Source organism: Vulpes vulpes, chromosome 3, assembly GCF_048418805.1.
Source record: "Vulpes vulpes isolate BD-2025 chromosome 3, VulVul3, whole genome shotgun sequence".
NCBI classification, from domain to species: Eukaryota; Metazoa; Chordata; class Mammalia; order Carnivora; family Canidae; genus Vulpes; species Vulpes vulpes.
In genome coordinates, this window is record NC_132782.1 from 59,386,100 (window position 1) to 59,406,003 (window position 19,904).

The following is a 19,904-nucleotide window of genomic DNA, read 5'->3' on the forward strand; positions in this document are numbered from 1 at the left end:
ACAAAGTGTGTTACTTCTTAGCAGTGTAAAGAAATACGTCATTGATACTACAACATGGATCAAAAATATTATGCTGAGTGAATGTTCTACATCTTGAGAGTTTAAGTTAACCAGATGTGTGTGTATATAAAAACACAAGTTTTATTTATTTCCTTGTATATAAATTTTAGCTATGTAGGAAATAATGTAAAGAAAAGTAAACATGTGTGGTGAAGTATTTAGGGGGAGAGTGTATTGATTCTTTCAATTTACTTTGAAATGCACCGACATAGATTGATGAATGAATAGACAAGTGATAACATAAGAACAGTAGAAACTTAATGGTACGGTCTAGGAAACATCTAGATGAAGGGGATATTGGTGCTCACTGTAAAATTATTTTAGCTTTTCTGCATGTGGGAAACATTTCAAGATGAGTTGTTGGAAATAAAAGATTACCTTAACCATTGAGAGACAATGGATTTTGGGAGAACAAGAGCGGAAGTGGGGAGATTGTTGAGGAAACAGCTGTGTTAGTGCAGTGAGAAATGATGATAGTCTGAATTGGAGTGGTGGCAGGGGGGATGGAGAGAAGTAGAATCAATATAGACTTGGGGATAGAAGTGAGAGACCATAGTGATATACTGGAGGTGGAAGGTAAGGAAGAGGAAGGCATCAATAGAAGTGGAATTTGATTTCGTACAGCTGGATATATGGTGTGGTTCTACTGTGCTAGGGAAGACTGAGAAAGAGGTTCAGAATATGGGTGGGATGAAATTGAGAACTCTGCCCTGTACCTTGTATTAGATTTGAGGCATCTCATTTAAGAGACATCTCAGTGGGACTGCCAGGTAGGCAGTAGGGTATATGTTTGGAGTGTAGAAGAGAGATCTGGGATAGATACTAATGGGGATCCTTAAAGAGATCCTTGGTATTTAAAGCCATGAAAATGGATATGATCACCTGGGAAGCAAGTGTAAGAAGAGAAGAGAGGCAAGCTTTGGGTCTTGAGGAATACTAGCATTAAGCCAAACAGGACAAGATAAAGCAACAAATGAGATTGAGAAGGTTAATGGGAAAGTGACAGTCATAAAAGCCATGAGAAGAAATAGGGAAGGAAGAGCTTACCTGAATGCAGCCTATAGATCTGGTGAGTTGATGCTAAATGTACCTGTTGGACTATGAAGCATACTAATGACAACAAGAGCAGTTTCTCAGGTATGTATGGCAAAACATACCAAAAACAAAGTTTTAAAACCCCCAAAAAACAGATTGGGAGAAAAATACTGTTCATACATATATGTCACACACAAACATACACAAAAAACACTGTCCATAAAATAGAAAGCATTGCTATAATTAAAAAAGAAGAGACAACCTAATAGGATGGATGGGCAAAGGATATAATACATTTTATTTATTTATTTTTATTTTAAAAATTCTGGTATAATTAACGTGCAGTGTTATATCAGTTTCAGGTGTACAATATAGTAATTCACCAATTCTGAACATTACTCCGTGTTCGTCATGGTAAGCACATTCTTCATTCTCTTGACCTGATTCATCCATTCTCCCACCCACTTCTCCTCTGGTTACCATCTGTTAGTTCTCTATAGTTAAGAGTCTTTTTTTATTTGTCTCTTTTTTCTTTGTTCATTTGTTTCTTAAATTCCACATATGAATGAAATCATATGGTATTTGTCTTAGGATATGATAAATTGTTAGCAGAAGAAATGTGATGCTCAGTCTCATAATTATAAAATTGTCAATAAAGCAAGATACCATATATTTCTCTTCAGGTTGTAAAATATTACTTTATAATATACAGGGTATGCAAGGATACTTCCATATTCTGTTAGTTTTGAAAGAATTTAGTAGCATCTATCAAAATAAAATTGCTTAAATATGTTTTCCACTAATTTTACTTCTAAGAATAGGTCATGCAGAAACATATGTGGACAGGGTTACATTTTATTCACCAAAATGAAAACACCACTGATTGAAGAAGTACATATCCCAAGCTTAGAGATATTCAGATGTGAAAATAAGTATATCCCAGACTTGATGAAATATTGCATTATAAAGATGTTCATTGTAGAATTGTTTAAAAAGTTAAAATTGATGTATAAAGCTGAATTCTCAGCAGCCATTAAAAGACTAAAGATCTAATGTACTGATACGGAAACATGGCCACTGTTGTTAAGTGATAAAAATAAATCTGCAAAAGAATAGTTATAATGTGATTCTATTTCTCTAAGAAAAATTAATCTATCTCTCTAGCTAGCTTTAGTTAAAAAAATGCTGGTAGGGCACATGCCAAGCAGTGATAACCTTTTGGGAATGAGGCTGGTATGGAGGCAAAGGATATCTTTTTCTTTTCCTTTATACATATATGTATTTTTTCTTTTTTTATTTAAATAAAGGTCACATTATTTTTGCAAAACCATAAATCTCTGCATATTTTAGCCTGAACAACCTGATTTGGATGAAGTTATCTACTTGGGAATGAGGTAGTAAAAGGGTAGCATCTACCTTAGCATTTTATGATTAAATTTAGTGTTTCATGGTCAGCAACAAAGCTTTTGGAACTTTGGGTTCTGCTTCCAAGTATAGATCTGAATAAATTCAAGTAGAGTTATAATCTAGAAGTGGAATTATAAAAATGGGAACTGGATGATACAGAAGGCTGTGGTGATGAGGTGGAGAAGCAGGAATATTGATTCAAGGCAGACATGTAGAATTAGGAGAATGCACAGACATTTTGTACAAAATTCAACATTGTATAATTGTCATCCTGAAATTCAGGATATAGAGTCCGTGAGATATGAGGAATGGGACTCTGCACGGATTTGGCTGCCAGACCTCTCATGTGCTTGGGGCCTAGAGGAGTGCAGAGCAAATACAGCTGCAGTCATACATTTGGTAGCGCCTGCTAACACTGACACAGCTGGATCAACAGGTTGGCACAGGCTGAGGCAGCTGCCTCAGTTTTCACATTAGTAATGGGGATGACAAATTAGAAAGGAATGTTTAAGACACATGGACAGAACAACACTCATAATTTTAGGAAGCAGCATTGCCATAACAGATCTCCAGTATAAATAACTACATGCCATCTTAATATATACTGGATACTATCATTTTCATTAGTAGGATGACTAAACTATTATAAAAGATAGTCTTTTTTTTTTTTTTTAAATTTTTATTTATTTATGATAGTCACAGAGAGATAGAGAGAGAGGCAGAGACACAGGCAGAGGGAGAAGCAGGCTCCATGCACCGGGAGCCCGACGTGGGATTCGATCCCGAGTCTCCTGGATCGCGCCCTGGGCCAAAGGCAGGCGCCAAACCGCTGCGCCACCCAGGGATCCCAAAAGATAGTCTTTTATAAGGTTATTTAAGGTTATCTAAATTTCCATTATTCTATATTAGTTGAAATTCTCTCTACAAGCTTTCTTTCTCCTCCACCACCTTGGGAATTTAGGCTCACAGAAGTGAGGAGTAAAATGCTATGCTAATTCTACCAAGATAGAAGATAGTTCTAAGAATGCTGTATATGTGAATAAGTACAATGTTATTTACAGTGAATGAAAATAAGTATATCCCATTCACTGCACTGTGCTGCATTTAATGTATTCCATAAAGGCACACACATAAAAATCCTTTCTAAAAATGGTAGTTATATATAGAGAGAAATTCAGTATTTCACTGAAGGAATGTGTTTATTATACTTTGATGCATGGAATACACTATATATAGTCAAACGTATAAAAGTTATTTCTGAGAATAAAATTTTGTTGCATCTGAGTAATGTCATTCAGCACACTAATATATGCCACATGTTGTCTTTACACATCTGTAAAATATACCATGTATATGTTTCTATAGTGATAGAAGATAAAAGATAAAATGTTTTTAAGAATACAAAAAGCTGAGGTTCCCTGGGTGGCTCAGTGTTTGGGAGTCTGACTTCAGCCCAGGGCCTGATCCTAGAGTCCCAGGATCGAGTCCCATGTCGGACTCCCTGCATGGAGACTGCTTTTCCCTGTGCCTGTGTCTCTGCCTCTCTCCCTGTGTCTCTCATGAATAAATGAATAAAATCTTTAAAGAAAAAAAAAAGAATACAAAAAGCTAGTCTTTGAGACTAGAGAAATAGTCCGTAAGATTAACTATATGGAAAATCACATAAGCACAAAGAGACAAAGCTTGAAATTACAAGATTTCAAAAGTAACAAAACAATGATAAAAAGACATTTTCAGGACAATTGAAGAAATATAAATACAAAATGGTTATTAAACGATATTCAAGAATTTTGATAGATGTGATAATTATATTGTATTTATGTTATAGAATATTGAACGTTAAACATTAGTGATGCATGCTCAGGTAGTTGAGGTGAAATGTCATGATGTCTGCGATTTACTAATAAAATGCTTAAGCAAAAAATATAGATGAAGTGAAGGTGGCAAAATATAAATGTTAAATCAGGATAATGAGTACGTGGGTGCTCATCATATCCTGTTCTGTATTCTTTTTTCCCACCTCTTGCCCCCCTCTATTCTTATAAATTTTTTTATAATAAAAATGTAACAAAATAATGGTAAAGTAAAATTCGAATAATGGTAAAGTAGAATTCGAAAGCAAACAAGGCTACAGGCTTATTGGATAAGCAAAATTTATACTCATGTTGCTGTAATAGAGGGTATTTCAGCCAAGAACACCTCTCATTGTAGACAGCAGAGTTTGTAGTAGGAGATCTGTATCCTGGTATAGGTCCTGGTGTCTTTATTTTTTAATTTATTTTTAAAGATTATTTATTTATTTCAGAGAGACAGAGAGAGAGAGCTCAGAGACAGGGGAGGGGCAAAGGGAGAGGGTGAAGCCCACTCCTCGCTCCTCAGGGAGCCCAGGAACGTGACCTGAGCTGAAGGCAGGTGCTTAACCCCCTGAACCACCCAGGCTCCCTAGGTCCTGTTGACTTTCATCGCTTCACCCCAGGAAGCCTCAAGTTTTTTTTTAATCTGGAATATGAAAGTATTAGATTGTTTTATTTTATTTTTTTAATCTGGAATATGAAAGTCTTAGATTGTTTTATTTTTTTTAACCTGGAATATGAAAGTATTAGATTGTTTTATTTTTTTTAAACCTGGAATATGAAAGTATTAGATTGTTTTATTTTTTTTTAAACCTGGAATATGAAAGCATTAGATTGTTTTATTTTATTTTTTTTAATCTGGAATATGAAAGTATTAGATTGTTTTATTTTTTTTTAAACCCGGAATATGAAAGTATTAGATTGTTTTATTTTTTTAACCTGGAATATGAAAGCATTAGATTGTTTTATTTTTTTAATCTGGAAAATGAAAGTATTAGATTGTTTTATTCTTTCCAGTTCTCAGATGCTACAGAACAGAGGCTGTGAACTCCGGTGCCTGTCACCTGCCAAGCAGGTGAATCGCATTACCGGCTCGGTGAGGTGCTTGCCGGGCTAAAGGGGGCGCCTCTGCAGCCCGGTTCTGCCTTGGTGATAATGTGGGCTCGGCTCTTCCTTCCTCCGAGATTAGGAAGAAATACAGATTTTAATGTGAAAAAGGATTTGTGAACGTCAACAGATGGAAAGGTAACGAGAGGTAAAGGTGCGGGCGCGGCGCGGGCCCGGCGGGCGGTCGGGCTGCGCCGCGGCGGGCCTGAGCAGTGGGAGGAAGGCCAGGAGGGGAAAAGGAAGATCAAAACGCACAGGGACCCGAAGGGATGGACTCCGCTTCCAAGTGCCGTCTCCGTCGGCCTCTGAGATTTCATCCACGGATGAAACTCAGCCAACACCACTTGACAACAAAGTCGGGTTCGCCGTGTTCGTTCGCGCCCGCGTCTGCGTGCAGGCGGCGCCTGCCTCGCCCCGCGGTCCCCTTGCCCCGCGGTCCCGGAGGCGGCAGGCGCCAGCGACTCTACACCCTCCGCAGCGCCCGCGGGTACCCGCCCGGGCCGGAAGTTAAGGGGGATTTCTGCGGGCGCCCGGCGACCCCAGCGCGCCTCTGGAGTCGGGCGCTCCTCGAAGTTCTCAACCGGAAGTTTTGCCTCTCGGCCGGAGCACTTCCTGTTTGGTAACTAAGGGCGCGGGGCGGTTGCTAGGGCTGCGGTGGTCGGTCCTGCGGAGCTCTGCGGGCGCCGGGGGTGCCCTCGCGTGCAGCTCCCGGGCTCCCCGGACGCGCGGATCTTTCCTCCTCAGCCTGTCAGAGGTCCCCGATCCGTTTGCCGACATGAGCAGCGAGTTCTTGGAGGAGCTGCACTGGGACGATGGGTTTGCTATTCCGGTGGCAAATGAGGAGAACAAGATGCTGGAAGATCAGGTAAGGGTCAGGTGAAGAAGGCGAGGCATAGAGGGGAGCTTTCTGCTTGGCGGGAATACCCTGACGCTTTTATCCCTCCCCTTTCCTTCCCCAGTTTCATCCCTTCGCCCTCACCCGCCTGCCCTTTTCGGTACCTGCTAAGCATCACAAAATATAAATTGAACCGATAATTAATATTCAGGACTAGAAAGCCCGAGGCGTTGCTCTCTCCGCCCCTCCGGCTCCGTGTTGCCTATTTCCAGCCTCCTGGGCGGGAGAGGAGGGGCTGCTTCCCGCGTCTGCTTTTTTTCCTTCTTCAGAATTCCGCGCGGCTTGCAAAGTACATCTGAAAATGTACTTTATTTAATCTCAGTTTATTCTTTTTCGTAGCAACAGTTGTTTGCGGTTGTTCATAAACCAACACGTTCTGGTTGACATTTCTTTTTTGAGTTTCTGCCTGGGACATTTAAAGTTGAAAGGGACCCGAAGAAATATATATGTTCCAGAGGAACGTTCTAGTAAGGATGTAAAATGTGCAGCGTGCAGCTTCGCAAAGTGAGAATGTTGTCGCAGAGTGATAGAAAATATTTTTCGGAGTAAGGCATACTTCACATCAGCTTGCAACCAGTGCATAATGGTTGTTAAAAATAAAATTGCAACCGGCTCAGAAAACTCTTAAAAACCTTGAAGAGTCAGTGTAAAGTTCCATCACGTGGCAATGCGTTGTGTTAGAAGCAGGTGCAAGGGGGACCGATGTTTACATTACTTTACGGAATGGAAGAGAAGGTTTTCTTTCCTCTGAAAAATGAAAATGAAAATCCTTCACTGTTTTTTGAAGATTTTTTTCCCCCAAAATACACGGATGCATTTACTCATGTCTAAATTAGAGGGCTGCAGTTTTTTGTTTGTTTTAATGAAGGGCAACATTAGGGAATATAAGAGATTTAGCACTGAGTACTGAGGAATAATAATATTAAGAAGTATCCAGCCCTGGGTTCAGAGCCTAATTACCAGCAGTGATCATGTTTCTTCTTCTATAAACTGGAAATAAATAAAATAACTATATCACGGGATTGTTATATAGCTCTAAGGACATTAATGCAGGTTAAACTTCCATTAAGATGTTAGTTTTTGGTATTCTTGCCATAACATTTGTATACTTTTCTATGCATATAAATTATATTAGCTATTTAAAAAATTACGGAGCAATAAAAATAAGAGTGAGGGTCATAATCACTTCACTTGAAGAAAAAATGGCATTAAAAAAGCAATTCTGGTACGTTTAAGCAATTCAAACAGAACAGAAGGATATAAAATAAAAAATAGAGTGTTCCCTCTTCAAAATACCTACTTTTGACTATAGGCGTGTGACTATCATGGCATTAAATAAATATTCCAGACATCATGGTCAACAGATACAGAGATAGAAAAGACAAACAAGTATTATAAGAATGGAATCCTACTATCCGTGCTGTTTTTAACATAAAAATTTTTAATTAATAAAAATAATTTTACTTAAAAAGAAAGGGATTGTTGAATTTCAGGTACATATTACTCAATTACAACAGATAGTGATTGCTAAAATTATCTTAACATTAGGAAAAACTAAGAAAAAATGAAATGGTTAAATTATTGTTTAAAAAAATGCCTTGTTGGGATCCCTGGGTGGCGCAGCGGTTTAGCGCCTGCCTTTGGCCCAGGGCGCGATCCTGGAGACCCAGGATCGAATCCCACGTCGGGCTCCCGGTGCATGGAGTCTGCTTCTCCCTCTGCCTGTGTGTCTGCCTCTCTCTCACTTTGTGACTATCATAAATAAATAAAAATTTAAAAAAAATGCCTTGTTTCATTTGTTGACGGTATGGATTGACTCCCTACTCTTTCGTTTTTCATTTTTAAGACAAACAAATTAGTTGTCACACTTCTTTCCACCATCTTTTACCCCATTAAAAATAGTGGTTTTATTATTTTTATATTATCAAGGTTTATTTTGTTTTCATTCTATTCAATGTCTTTAATTTACTACAAGTGTTTAGTCTTAGTTTTTTATTTAAATTGATTTAATGGGGATGCCTGGGTGGTGCAGCAGTTGAGCATCTGCCTTTGGCTCAGGGAGTGATCTCGGGGTTCAGGGATCAAGTCGCATGTCAGGCTCCCTGCATGGAACCTGCTTCTCCCTCTGCCTGTATCTCTGCCTCTCTCTCTCTGCGTCTCTCTCTTAAATTCGGCCTCTCGAATTTTTTAAAAAAGTGATTTATTCTTAAAAAAAATAAATTGATTTAATGGTCCTTAATGCAGCCACTTTTACTCAGTTTACCTTTTCTTGGAGTTTTCACTTTAATGGGTTCTATCCTTAAATATTGTTTCAGGAAAGATATATAGTGCTGTGATTTTAATTCCTTGCATCCTTGGTTGCCAATTGATTTCTTGTATTGCCTGCTTTAAGTTTATATTCTTCAAATCATAGTTTCAGATCTTCAAGATCCTTTCTTTCTTCCTCTACTCCTTCGTTTTAGGGTCCTGTGTTTTTTAATAGGGACTAGTTTTTCAACAGGCCCATTTTCCAACTGTTAACTTGAAAATTCCTTTTATTCCTTTACCGGATTGATGCTCTGTTTCCTAGATCACATATCTTCTTTCTTGGGTTATTTCCTTATTTTGATGGGATACTTTTTTGTGTGTCCCTAAGAGGAGTGTGATAGGAAGTAAACTCCAAATCTGAAAATGTACTTTATTTAATTTCACATTTGATGGTTTTGAATGGGTAGAATATTCTGGGTTAAAAATGTTTTTTTTCCTACAGAATTTGGAAAGTACTATCTTCTAGTAGTGATGTTGGTGAGTAATCTGATATTAGAATGTTTTCCATTTCTTTGTAGGTTATAATTTTAATCTCTGGAAGCTTTTAGGATTTTGTGTCATTTTTATATTGTGGTTTTTATTTGGGCAACTCTATCAATCATATTTTAAAATTTTCAGATTATTTGCTTGTTTTTTTTTTGTAGCACATGGTCTTGTTTTAGGAGTACAGTATTTTTTACGGTCTTGCTGAGTGTATATGCCTGTGTGTGTGTGTGTGTGTGTGTGTGTGTGTGTGTGTGTATTAGGTCTTCTTTGTGTCTTGAATTATGTTCCCTTTGGGATCTTTTTGTTTGTTTATCTTGATATCCTTCACATGATGTAAGTTTTCAATAAATATTCTAGTGGTCTTTGCATGACCTTTTTTATATTTAAAAGAGGCAAACAGTATTGTCTGGGAATTCTGTAGTGAAGGAATCATCAACTTGTGGAGGGTTAATCATTATGCTTTCATTAAAAAAAGCAGATGCTTTTGTTCTGGGTTCATTATGCAATCATAAAAGTTGTAACTGACGAGGAAAATAAAAGTTATAAAACTGTATGCTCCAAACAACACAATAACTAAATACATAAAAGTAAAAACTACTATAAATACAAGTAGACTTTGACAAAAAAATACAGTTGTAATAGGATACTACCATATTGACCTCCTCAGAATTGGACAGTCCTAATAGACAAAAGTAAGGATATTGAGCTATGAATAATGCAATAAAAATAAACACAGAGAGCATATATATCCCTTAAATAAACACTTTAAAGAATATGTCCATAAAACATTACAAAAGTGGATCATTTACTATACCAGAACAAAATCTGTAATACATTAAAAGTAAATGATAAACTTTAAAGTCATATGAAGTGAAATAAGGTAGACATAAAATACTGTATGGTTCCACTTATCTGATGTACCTGGAGTAGTCAGATTCATAGAGATACAAGTAGAATGGTGATTTCCAGGGGCTACGGGGAAGAGGAATGGGGAATTAGGGTTTAATGGGCACAGAGTTTCAGTTTGGAAAGATCAAAATTTTCAGGTGGATGGTGGCAATGGTTGCACAACACATGAATATACTATACTAAATGACACTCTTTAATATACACTGAATATACAACTTTAATATATACTGAAAAACGTTATTTGGTAAAAAGTAGGTTATGAATATTTTACTGCAATTAAAGAAATGAGTGGGAGGAATTTTATAGGCCACATTCTCTAATCATAAGCCAGTAGCATTTGTAATAAATAACTTAAAAGTTATCCTCCATTTTTATGGACTGATGTCCCCTCCCCATTCGTATATTGAATCCCTAATCTCCATTGTGATGGTATTTGGCAGTGGGCGTTTGGGGAGTACTTAGGTTTAGATGAGATCATGAGACTGTGGCTCCATGATGGGATTAGTATCTTTATATGAAGTGGAAGAGCGATCAGAACTGTCTCTCCACCATTTGAATATGCAGCTAGAAGGCACTATCTGTAAGTCAGGAGGAGAGATTTCACCAGAACCAAATTGGCTAGCACCTCAGTCCTGGACTTCCCAACTCCCAGAACTCTGAGAAATAAATTCCTGGTCTTTAAGTCCCCCAGTCTATGATATTTTGTTATGGCAAACTGAGCTAAGACATCCATTTTAAATACTTAGGCCAATTTCTCAGATATATATTCCTGATAGCTCTTCTATCATGGAGAAATTGAAAGGGAAAAAAGTCAGCTTCTAGAAAACAATAAAAGAAGAGTGCTTCACACCTACATTAATTGGAAATATAAAAAATCTTACTTAGACAAAACTTATAGCCTTAAATGCCTTCATTTTTAGATCAGTGTCTTAGTTGGCTTGGGTTGCTGTAACAAAAGCCATAGACTGAGTGAATTAAAAAACAGACATTTATTTTTCAAGGTTCTGAAGGCTAGAAGTTGAGATCAGGGTGACAGCATGGTTGGGTTCTAGTGAGAGCCTTCTTCCTGGCCTGCCCATGGCTGCCTTCTCACTTTGTTTTCATGTGGTAGAGAGAAAGGAAGCTCTGGTCTCTCTTCTTATAAGGACACTAATTCCATCATGAGGGTCCTACCTTCAGGTCCTAATTTAAACCTACTTAGCTCCCAAAGACTTACCTTCCAGATACCCTCACACTGTGAGTAAAGGCCTCAACATATGAATTTGAGGGTGACACAGACATTTAGCCCATAGCAATCAATGTGACAAAAGTAAAGAAATTAAGAACTGCTCTTTTTTTTTTTTTAATTTTTATTTATTTACGATAGTCACACAGAGAGAGAAGGAGAGGCAGAGACATAGGCAGAGTGAGAAGCAGGCTCCATGCACGGGGAGCCCGATGTGGGATTCCATCCCGGGTCTCCAGGATTGCGCCCTGGGCCAAAGGCAGGCGCTAAACCGCTGCGCCACCCAGGGATCCCCAAGAACTGCTCTTAATAAATTTTAAAAGAACAGCAAAATAAACAAAAGAGAATATTAAAAGTAAAACTGAAATTAATGAAATAAAAAGCAAAAATACATATTTAATATTACTTTGTTTAATAAAATATAGGACATAACTTATATTATTTATTTTCTTTCTTCCTTATTTAAAAATTCAAATGCTGTCTTTTGTACTTCATTGGATTTTGTTGTATACCTCCTGGGTTGTAGCCTCAACTTTGAGAACCACAGATCAAGAGTGTAAGAAAAGATATTTTTGTTTTTTTGAGCTTTCATATTACTTTGAGGGGTGACATATCTTAATTGTCCTGAGACTCCATCTTGTAATTTCCTAAACTTTTTTTTGTTAGTTTGTTTTTTAATTGCATTGTTTTGTTTCTACTCAGGGTTCTAATTCAGTAACACACAAAATACATTAAGAAATAGGGTCTAAGCATGTGAGAGTTAGTTGTACTGTTCAGCTTGCCCTAAATCTGTTGGTTTTGCATAGGAGTTCAGGGAGGAGCTATTATACCTGGTGTGCCACTACTTTTCAGATTTATGGTTTATTTTCTGTGTTTTTGTTATATCTGTTACTATGGTTTTGTTTGCTCTAGAGATCTTGTGGTTTAATCATGCAATAAAATCTCATTTTTTCCCTTTAAGTACTACTGTATGAAAATTGCATTTTAGCAGTGGTCCCTGAGCGATTTCTGAGAAATCTGAGAGATTTCTATTGTCTTAATGTAGTGCTAATTTTCCCACAGTAATCTCTAAATTATCATATATATTAATTACAGTTGTCAAAGCTGCAGGAGGAAAGAGCAAGTTTGCAAGATCAGCTTCGTGACTATGAAGATCGAATTAATGCTATGACTTCTCACTTTAAAAATGTTAAGCAAGAATTTTCATTTACACAGGTACAGTAATGTTGATATTCATGTTGATTATGCCATATGTAGTCATGGAACATTTCATACTGCATTTATATCTGTGATTTTATTTTATTTTATTTATTTATTTTTTGTGATTTTATTTTAGAGATACAACAGGAAACTTCAGCATAGCTAAACTATTATTAACATAACCTTGAACCTAAAAGTAGGTAAAAAAAAAAAAAAAAAGGCTTTGAGGAACTCACTACTGCCACCAAGTTCAGGAAAAACTAATTCATTTGAAAGAAGAAATCATTCAAACAGTCTAGTAATATTAGGCATCAGATTATATGAGAAGGGTTTAATGATGGCAGTGAGAAATGATTTTAAGCCAAAATAGACCTAATATAACATATGATAGAATTTCTGCCTCTTTTTTACTTTTTCATTGCAACCCACTGGGCCTTTTTGAGTGGAGGCAAATAGTTTATACACTTCAGAAGCCCTACGGGCTCCCTGTTATTTTAGGATCCTGAGATAATGAAAAAGTTAGAGTATACTTAGGATATTATTTAAGATAATCGGGGAAAGGGCAGCCCGGTGGCCCAGTGGTTTAGCGCTGCCTTCAGCCCAGGGTGTAATCCTGGAGACCTGGGATCGAGTCCCACGTTGGGCTCCCTGCGTGGAGGCTGCTTCTCCCTCTGCCTCTCTCTCTATATATATATCTCATGAATAAATAAATAAAATCTTTGAAAAAAAAAGATAACTGGGGAAAGTATAATCCGTTTTAGACATAAGCTTCTGTTTTATGGACAGTCTATGTATGTGTAGAACATCATTCCCTAATGATGCCCAGCAAATCAGCTCAGCAAATCAGCACTGGAGAGATTACTAACTTCCATTTCAGACTATTTTTTAAAAAATGCATCTACCTTTCTTTGAAAGGTATGTAATTCTTAAAAGTGAACCAAGCATGTTTTTAATACCGATTAATAATTAATACAGATAAGTAGCTATTTTATTGTGTACAAGTCTTATTAGGAAGCTACAAATTTAATGAACTTTTAAAAGTAATACTTGAGATTTTTGAATCCTGATATGATTGAAACATCCTTTTTTGAAGTTATTAAATCACTGAATTGGGGATTTGAAAGTCAGACAATCTCTATATGTATATTTCATTATAGTCAAACCTCAATTAAATCAGATAATAGAGGGATGCTTGGGTGGCTCAATAGTTGAGCGTCTGCCTTTGATTCAGGTTGTGATCCTGGGGTCCTGGGATTGAGTCCTGCATCAGGCTCCCTGTGGGGAGCCCGCTTCTCCCTCTGCCTCTCTATCTGTGTCTCTAATAATAAATAAATAAAGTCTTAAAAAAATAAATCAGATAATAGATACAAAAGACAATAAACTTCCTATAGCACTAAGAGCTCTAATAATTAGAAATAATACTGATGATGATAACTTTGAATCACTACAAACTCAACAGTCAACAAATACTATTTTATTAAGTAAAACTTAACACAAAGGCATGATGGTTTATTTTTTTATTTTTATTTTTAAAAATAATTTATTTTTTCATGAGAAACACAGAGAGAGGAAGCAGAGACATAGGCAGAGGGAGAAGCAGGCTCCATGCAGGGAGCCTAATGTGGGACTCAATCTCAGGACCCTGGGACCATGCCCCCAGCCAAAGGCAGATGCTCAACTGCTGAGCCACCCAGGCATGATGGTTTATTAATATATTCTGGGAAATATTTATAACTATCACTGTTTATATAATTTATAAATTATCTCTTAATTAGAATATGTAATCAGTTTATAGAAACATCTCATTTCCTCAAATATTTTTATTTTAATTAATTAATTTATTTATTTATTAGATTTTTTTATTTATTCATGAGAGACACAGAGAGAGAGGCAGAGACACAGAGAAGCAGGCTCCATGCAGGGAGCCCAAAGTGGGACTCGATCCCGGTCTCCAGGATCACACCCTGGGCCAAAGGCAGTGCTAAACCGCTGAGCCACCCAGGCTGCCCCTCCCCAAGTATTTTTATATAAATTTTATTTCTTATTTTTTAGATAGGTAAGGAGTTATATCTTTTTAAGTCTTACCATTTTAAACTTTAGTTTTCTGCAGTTTCCCTGGACCAACATGATATCTGAAAACTGCTAACAACATTTTCTCCTAGGTCATTCCATAAACTGACTTTCTTAAAACTATTGAGCAAAACGAACTACACTGAATCACAAAGTCTAACATGGCTTAGGTTTCAGAGAAAAGGAATTAATCTAAGTATTTTGTGGGAATTTTTGGGGGCTAATGGATTATTATAAATCTTTTATAATATTAAAAATTAAAAAGTCTATCTTGTAAATTATTCTGTAGTCTCTTTGTAAAGCTAGGGAGCATGAGATTGAAAGTGAAGAGCATTTTAAGATCATTGCTGAGAGAGAACTGGGACGAATAAAGGATGAAATCCAACGACTGGAAAATGAAATGACTTCAATACGGGAAAAGAAAAGTGATAAGGAAGTATGTATTGAAATGTTACTTAAAATTTTGTGCTATTGTTCTTTTTTCCCTCACCCCCAAATACCCACTAATTTTTTTTCTATATGAGAAAGGCATTCATTAGTTTCCTGACATATACTTACATTGTTTTTTGGACAATGAAGTGCACACAGAATTGTTGTTTGAATGAAGTAATAGAATATTACATTTTTTTCCCCATTATTCATTTACCAAATAGTAATTGAGCCATACCATGTGCAGAGTACCATACTGGCTATTATGTGATATTAAGCATAATTTATTCATTAGTATCATAATAAGATAGTAGGCATAATTTATTCATATCTTTTTAAAAGGCCACATTTAAAAAATTACTTTTAATATTGAGTTTCATTTTTCATTCAAAATTTTTACCTTTCATATTAATATATCAGACTGTGACTCTAATATTAAGCTCCTGTAACCTCTTTTTCTCCTTTCCTTAGTTGCCTGATTTGGGAGCTCTTTCCAAATTTGATTCATCTCTTTACATATGCATATACATGTAGAAATGCATATATGTATATGTATACACACATACATATTTTATTGTATTTGTATTTGCATATTGATCTGTTTTCTTATAGGACTCTAGATTTGTTAAATGAATATATTTACAGAATTTTTTTTTTTTTCAGAATTTTTTTTATTAGTTTCAGAAGTAGAATTTAATGATTCATCAGTGGCATGTAACACCCAGTGCTCATTACAGCACATGCCCTCCTTAATGCCCATCACCCAATTATCCCTCCCCACCACCCACCTCCCTTCCAGCAACTCTGTTTCCTAGAGCTTAGTGTCTCTTGTGGTTTGCCTCCATCTGAATTTTCATCTTATTTTATTTTTCCTTCCCTTCCCCTTTGTTCATCTGTTTTATTTTCTTAAATTCCACATATGAGGGAAATCATATGGTATTTGTCTTTCTCTGAGTGGCTTATTCATTTACAGAAATATTTTTATCTCCTTAACAACTATATTTATTTCGATTAGAAGTACTTCCAAAATTTCCGTCTAAGAGGTCTACTAGAGGCAAGAATCTGATTGGAAATGGAGCTGAAGGAGACATGGCTTGGGCTTGGGTTAGCATATCAAGCACATTATTTTCATTAAGGTTGTATATCCACTTGGGATGAATTTGGTGGAGTGTATTAGATATTGCTCTGAAGGACTTTCCCTAAAGCCTTTTTAAGCAACCTTTGACTCAACTACTATTCTCAACTTTATATAATTGTCTCCACTCTATTTTACAATTAAAGAATATAAGAATATTATAATTATAGTATAGATATAAGAACATAAGAATGTTAGTTAAATAATTAAATATGGTATATTATAGATATCTGGAAGTTGGGACAGGGACAGGATTTCTTCTTTCGTTTTTAATATGTCCTATAGTATGTTTATATTTTATTTTAGTTTGTGTAGTAAATAATATTTTGTAATCTCTCCCTGCCCCCTTTCTTTGGAAATTAGAATAACATATTTAAAACTACTCAAAAATTGGATGGTTTGAAATGTCAAATAAACTGGGACCAGCAAGCACTAGAAGCCTGGCTAGAAGAATCAGCTCATAAAGATAGTGATGCCCTCACTCTTCAGAAGTATGCACAGCAAGATGATAATAAAATTAGGGTGAGAAATTATAAATTGTAATCTTAGGTTCTCTTTGAATGTGTGGTATGTGAACCTTTTTACTTAAATTATTAGGTTTGTAATTTGAAAGCCATAGTTCTTACAGTCTTTTGGATCAAAGACTCCTTTGACAATCTAATAAAGCTAAGGATTCTCTCTTTAGAAAAATGACTATACTCAAATACAAAATTTTGCTGAAAGTTTTATAGATCCTCTGAAACCCTCTGACCATTTAGGGATTCGCAGACTCCAGGTTAAAAATCCTGAATGAAAAGAGTTTTCAGAAGCATTTCAGAGAAGAAAGTTTTATACAGAATATAAGTATTTTAACTTCTTTTGTATAAATGATAGTTTGAATGCAACATACAGTGTTTGTTGATTTGAGACTACAGTGCTGTTATTTTAACATATTGTTATAAACATTACTTAAAATCTACTTGAAAATAAATGTGTTAATACTTTAGTATTATGAAACATGCTATTTTCTAATAGATTTAATACCAAATGAATTATTTTAAATAATTTTAAATGGTGAAGTATTGTATAATTTTTTTGAACTTACTTTAAAATGTAAATAAGTAAAAATTCTTTTTAGAAGCAATTGAGTTTTCATTGCAGCCCTTTGGGGTTAAAAGATAATGTACATATTATTTGGTAGTTGTTTTAGATAGCAAATAAGTATGTATCTATAATATAATACTTATTGTGAGATATGCTAATAGTTTTTAAGTTAAATGATAACGATGCATATTTTTACATGCAACTTCATCATAGGCACTGACCCTGCAATTAGAAAGACTGACTTTGGAATGTAATCAGAGAAGAAAGGTACTTGACAATGAACTTACAGAGACTCTAAGTGCACAGGTTAGTTTAGTGAAGATTTTTATTTCTTAATTGTCAAAGGGATGTATGCAAAAGCACTTAAATTCACAAAAACATTATTTGTTCTCTATCTGACAGTTAGAATTGGATAAGGCAGCACAGGATTTTCGTAAGATTCATAATGAAAGACAAGAACTCATTAAACAGTGGGAGAACACAATAGAGCAGATGCGGAAGAGAGATCGAGACATCGATAACGGTGCCTTGGTAAAGTAGTTGTTTGGTCCTTGCAGTGTTCAACTGTGTTATTCTCTTTTGTTTTTAATTCATTCATTTCAAGTGTAACTCACATTGTTATTTGAAAATCATTTTTGTATAGTTTTGGTAAATGTTTTTCAAAGCTGACTCTTTCCATTTAGATATGTGATTTTCTGAATATTATTTGCTTGTGGTATTATAATGCTGAAGACTAGATCCTGCCATCTCCAAATGGTAGAATAAGAGAAAGTCAGTAGATAATATCAGTGCAGTAAAACCAATGCTCTGACTTACACCTGGTTGTCCAAGGTGCTTTGGATTTAACAGATCTGCTATTCAATAGTAATTACTGGTGTAGGGAAATGAACCTCAAGGATAGCCAAAACACAAAAAGGGAGAGTCAGGAAAGAAACCTAGACTATGATAAAGTTTCACTTTTGTAACCAAGGCACCCATAATAGGGTAGAAGCTTGGAAGGGAAGGATAACACACTGATTAAACATGGACCTTGTGTTATCTTTTGCTACTTTCAGAGGTAATTTAGGAGAAGTTTTTTTGAAAATCATTAAGGGGCAAAATGGTGGCGAGCAAAAATGGGAAGTTTAGGGAAAGTTGAGAAGGAAAAGGAATTGAGAAGGAAAGAAGGCTGGTGAGAAGATGTGTTAACTTCCATTCTGGGACTACTCCCTGGAAAGGCAAGCAGTGTAGGTCATTGGGAGTTTGGAATTCTCATATCTGTATGAGGTTTACTTGCTATATGTGACTTATATGTAAGTATATTATTCTTTTATTTTAAATTTCTGTAAGCAACCAACATTTTATCAGCAAAACTGCCTGTGCCTTCCTTGGAGGGACAAGGGAGAACCAGTCTTAAGTATGAGTTCCTCTTAATTATTGATGCTGATCTCGGTTTCAGACATCAAGTCCTGGCTGCTTCCTCTGTCAATCAAATGTGACAGATCCAAGATTGTGGATCCACAAGTGTATTCTCATACAACTCCACAGCTAAATGGACTCAGCCTGCTGACTTAGAAGAAAGTACAACTTGTAGCTCTCTGATCATATTCGCGATGGTTCCTTATTGACATCTGGTTTTTATTGCAAGAGAATAGGGAGGGTGCTAAGAACTGGCTCCAGAGGTAGTGGTATGCTTCTATGTGTTTAGCAACTAGCTCCCGATTTGTAGCATTCTGATTTCTGTGATGAAACTACTTCTATACCAACATGACTACCGTCAACACAGAGTTGAGAGACATTACAGGCAGTTCTGGTGAGCCAGTTAGATCCAGTTCACGCCACTAGAGGATTTAATCTTTTGTTCCTTTTCCTCTAAAACAGTTCCTGCCTTCTGAATGTCTTCTTGGCACGAGTCTGAGCATATGAACCTGAAATTGTCTTCCTAAAAGACACTTTTACATTATATAAAAAAGGAAAAAATATTTTTCTATTATGCTTTTTTTCCAGTGTAGAAATTTTGGGATGTTACTGTACTTATCAGCGTCACCTACAAAACCTAACTGTGAATAGATAACACTGTTAAAAAATATGAATCTTGAAGTAGGTATTCAGGTATTTGAGTAAGTGGTAGAAAAATTGATATAAGGCAGAAAATTCTAGAATGATCATTTATATGTTTTGACTTATCTTTGATTGAATTAACAGTAGATATATAGAATACTGCATTATAAAATGTTAATGTTATAGAGAACATATGGGAATACTACATTAAGTAAATTTAAAATGCTTTTTTAAATGTAGTGCATTTCAGGGACACCTGGGTGGCCCAGTCAGTTAAGTGTCTGCCTTCAGCCTGGATCATGATCCCAGGGTCCTAGGCTTGAGCCCCATGTCGGGCTCTCTGCTCAGTGGGTAGGCTGCTTGGCCTTCTCCCTCTGCCTCTCTACCCTTGGCACCCCCATTCTGCTCATGCTTTCTCTCTCTCAAATAAATAAATAAAATCTTAAAAAAATAAATGTAGTACATTTCAGATATATATCCATTTAATATGCTAGTATGTATAAAAGTACATGCAGCATTTCTAAAACTTACTCATTTCAGAACACATACCTTCCCCTAACCCTATTTTCTAGGATTAGTTGTTTGGCAGACCCCATTTTGGAAATACATTTTAAGAGTAAATTTTCCTTTTCCCTCCAATTCCTCTAACATGTTGCTATCAAC

The 19,904-nt window shown here is 36.1% G+C and overlaps 1 protein-coding gene across 2 annotated transcripts in view; it reads left to right on the forward strand.

Annotated features, from left to right (window-relative positions):
• Window positions 1–5,465: 5,465 nt before the first annotated feature.
• The window catches only part of CCDC39 (coiled-coil domain 39 molecular ruler complex subunit), a 45,550-nt gene continuing 31,111 nt past the window's right edge, over window positions 5,466–19,904 (forward strand). For both annotated transcript variants that reach the window (XM_026007216.2, XM_026007217.2), the window contains exons 1-7: window positions 5,466–6,081; window positions 6,207–6,327; window positions 12,380–12,499; window positions 14,844–14,990; window positions 16,482–16,640; window positions 17,415–17,507; window positions 17,604–17,732. In XM_026007216.2, coding sequence (XP_025863001.1) covers window positions 5,732–6,081; window positions 6,207–6,327; window positions 12,380–12,499; window positions 14,844–14,990; window positions 16,482–16,640; window positions 17,415–17,507; window positions 17,604–17,732 — 1,119 coding nt within the window. In that variant the 5' untranslated portion in view covers window positions 5,466–5,731. The remainder of the gene's footprint in view (window positions 6,082–6,206; window positions 6,328–12,379; window positions 12,500–14,843; window positions 14,991–16,481; window positions 16,641–17,414; window positions 17,508–17,603; window positions 17,733–19,904) is intronic.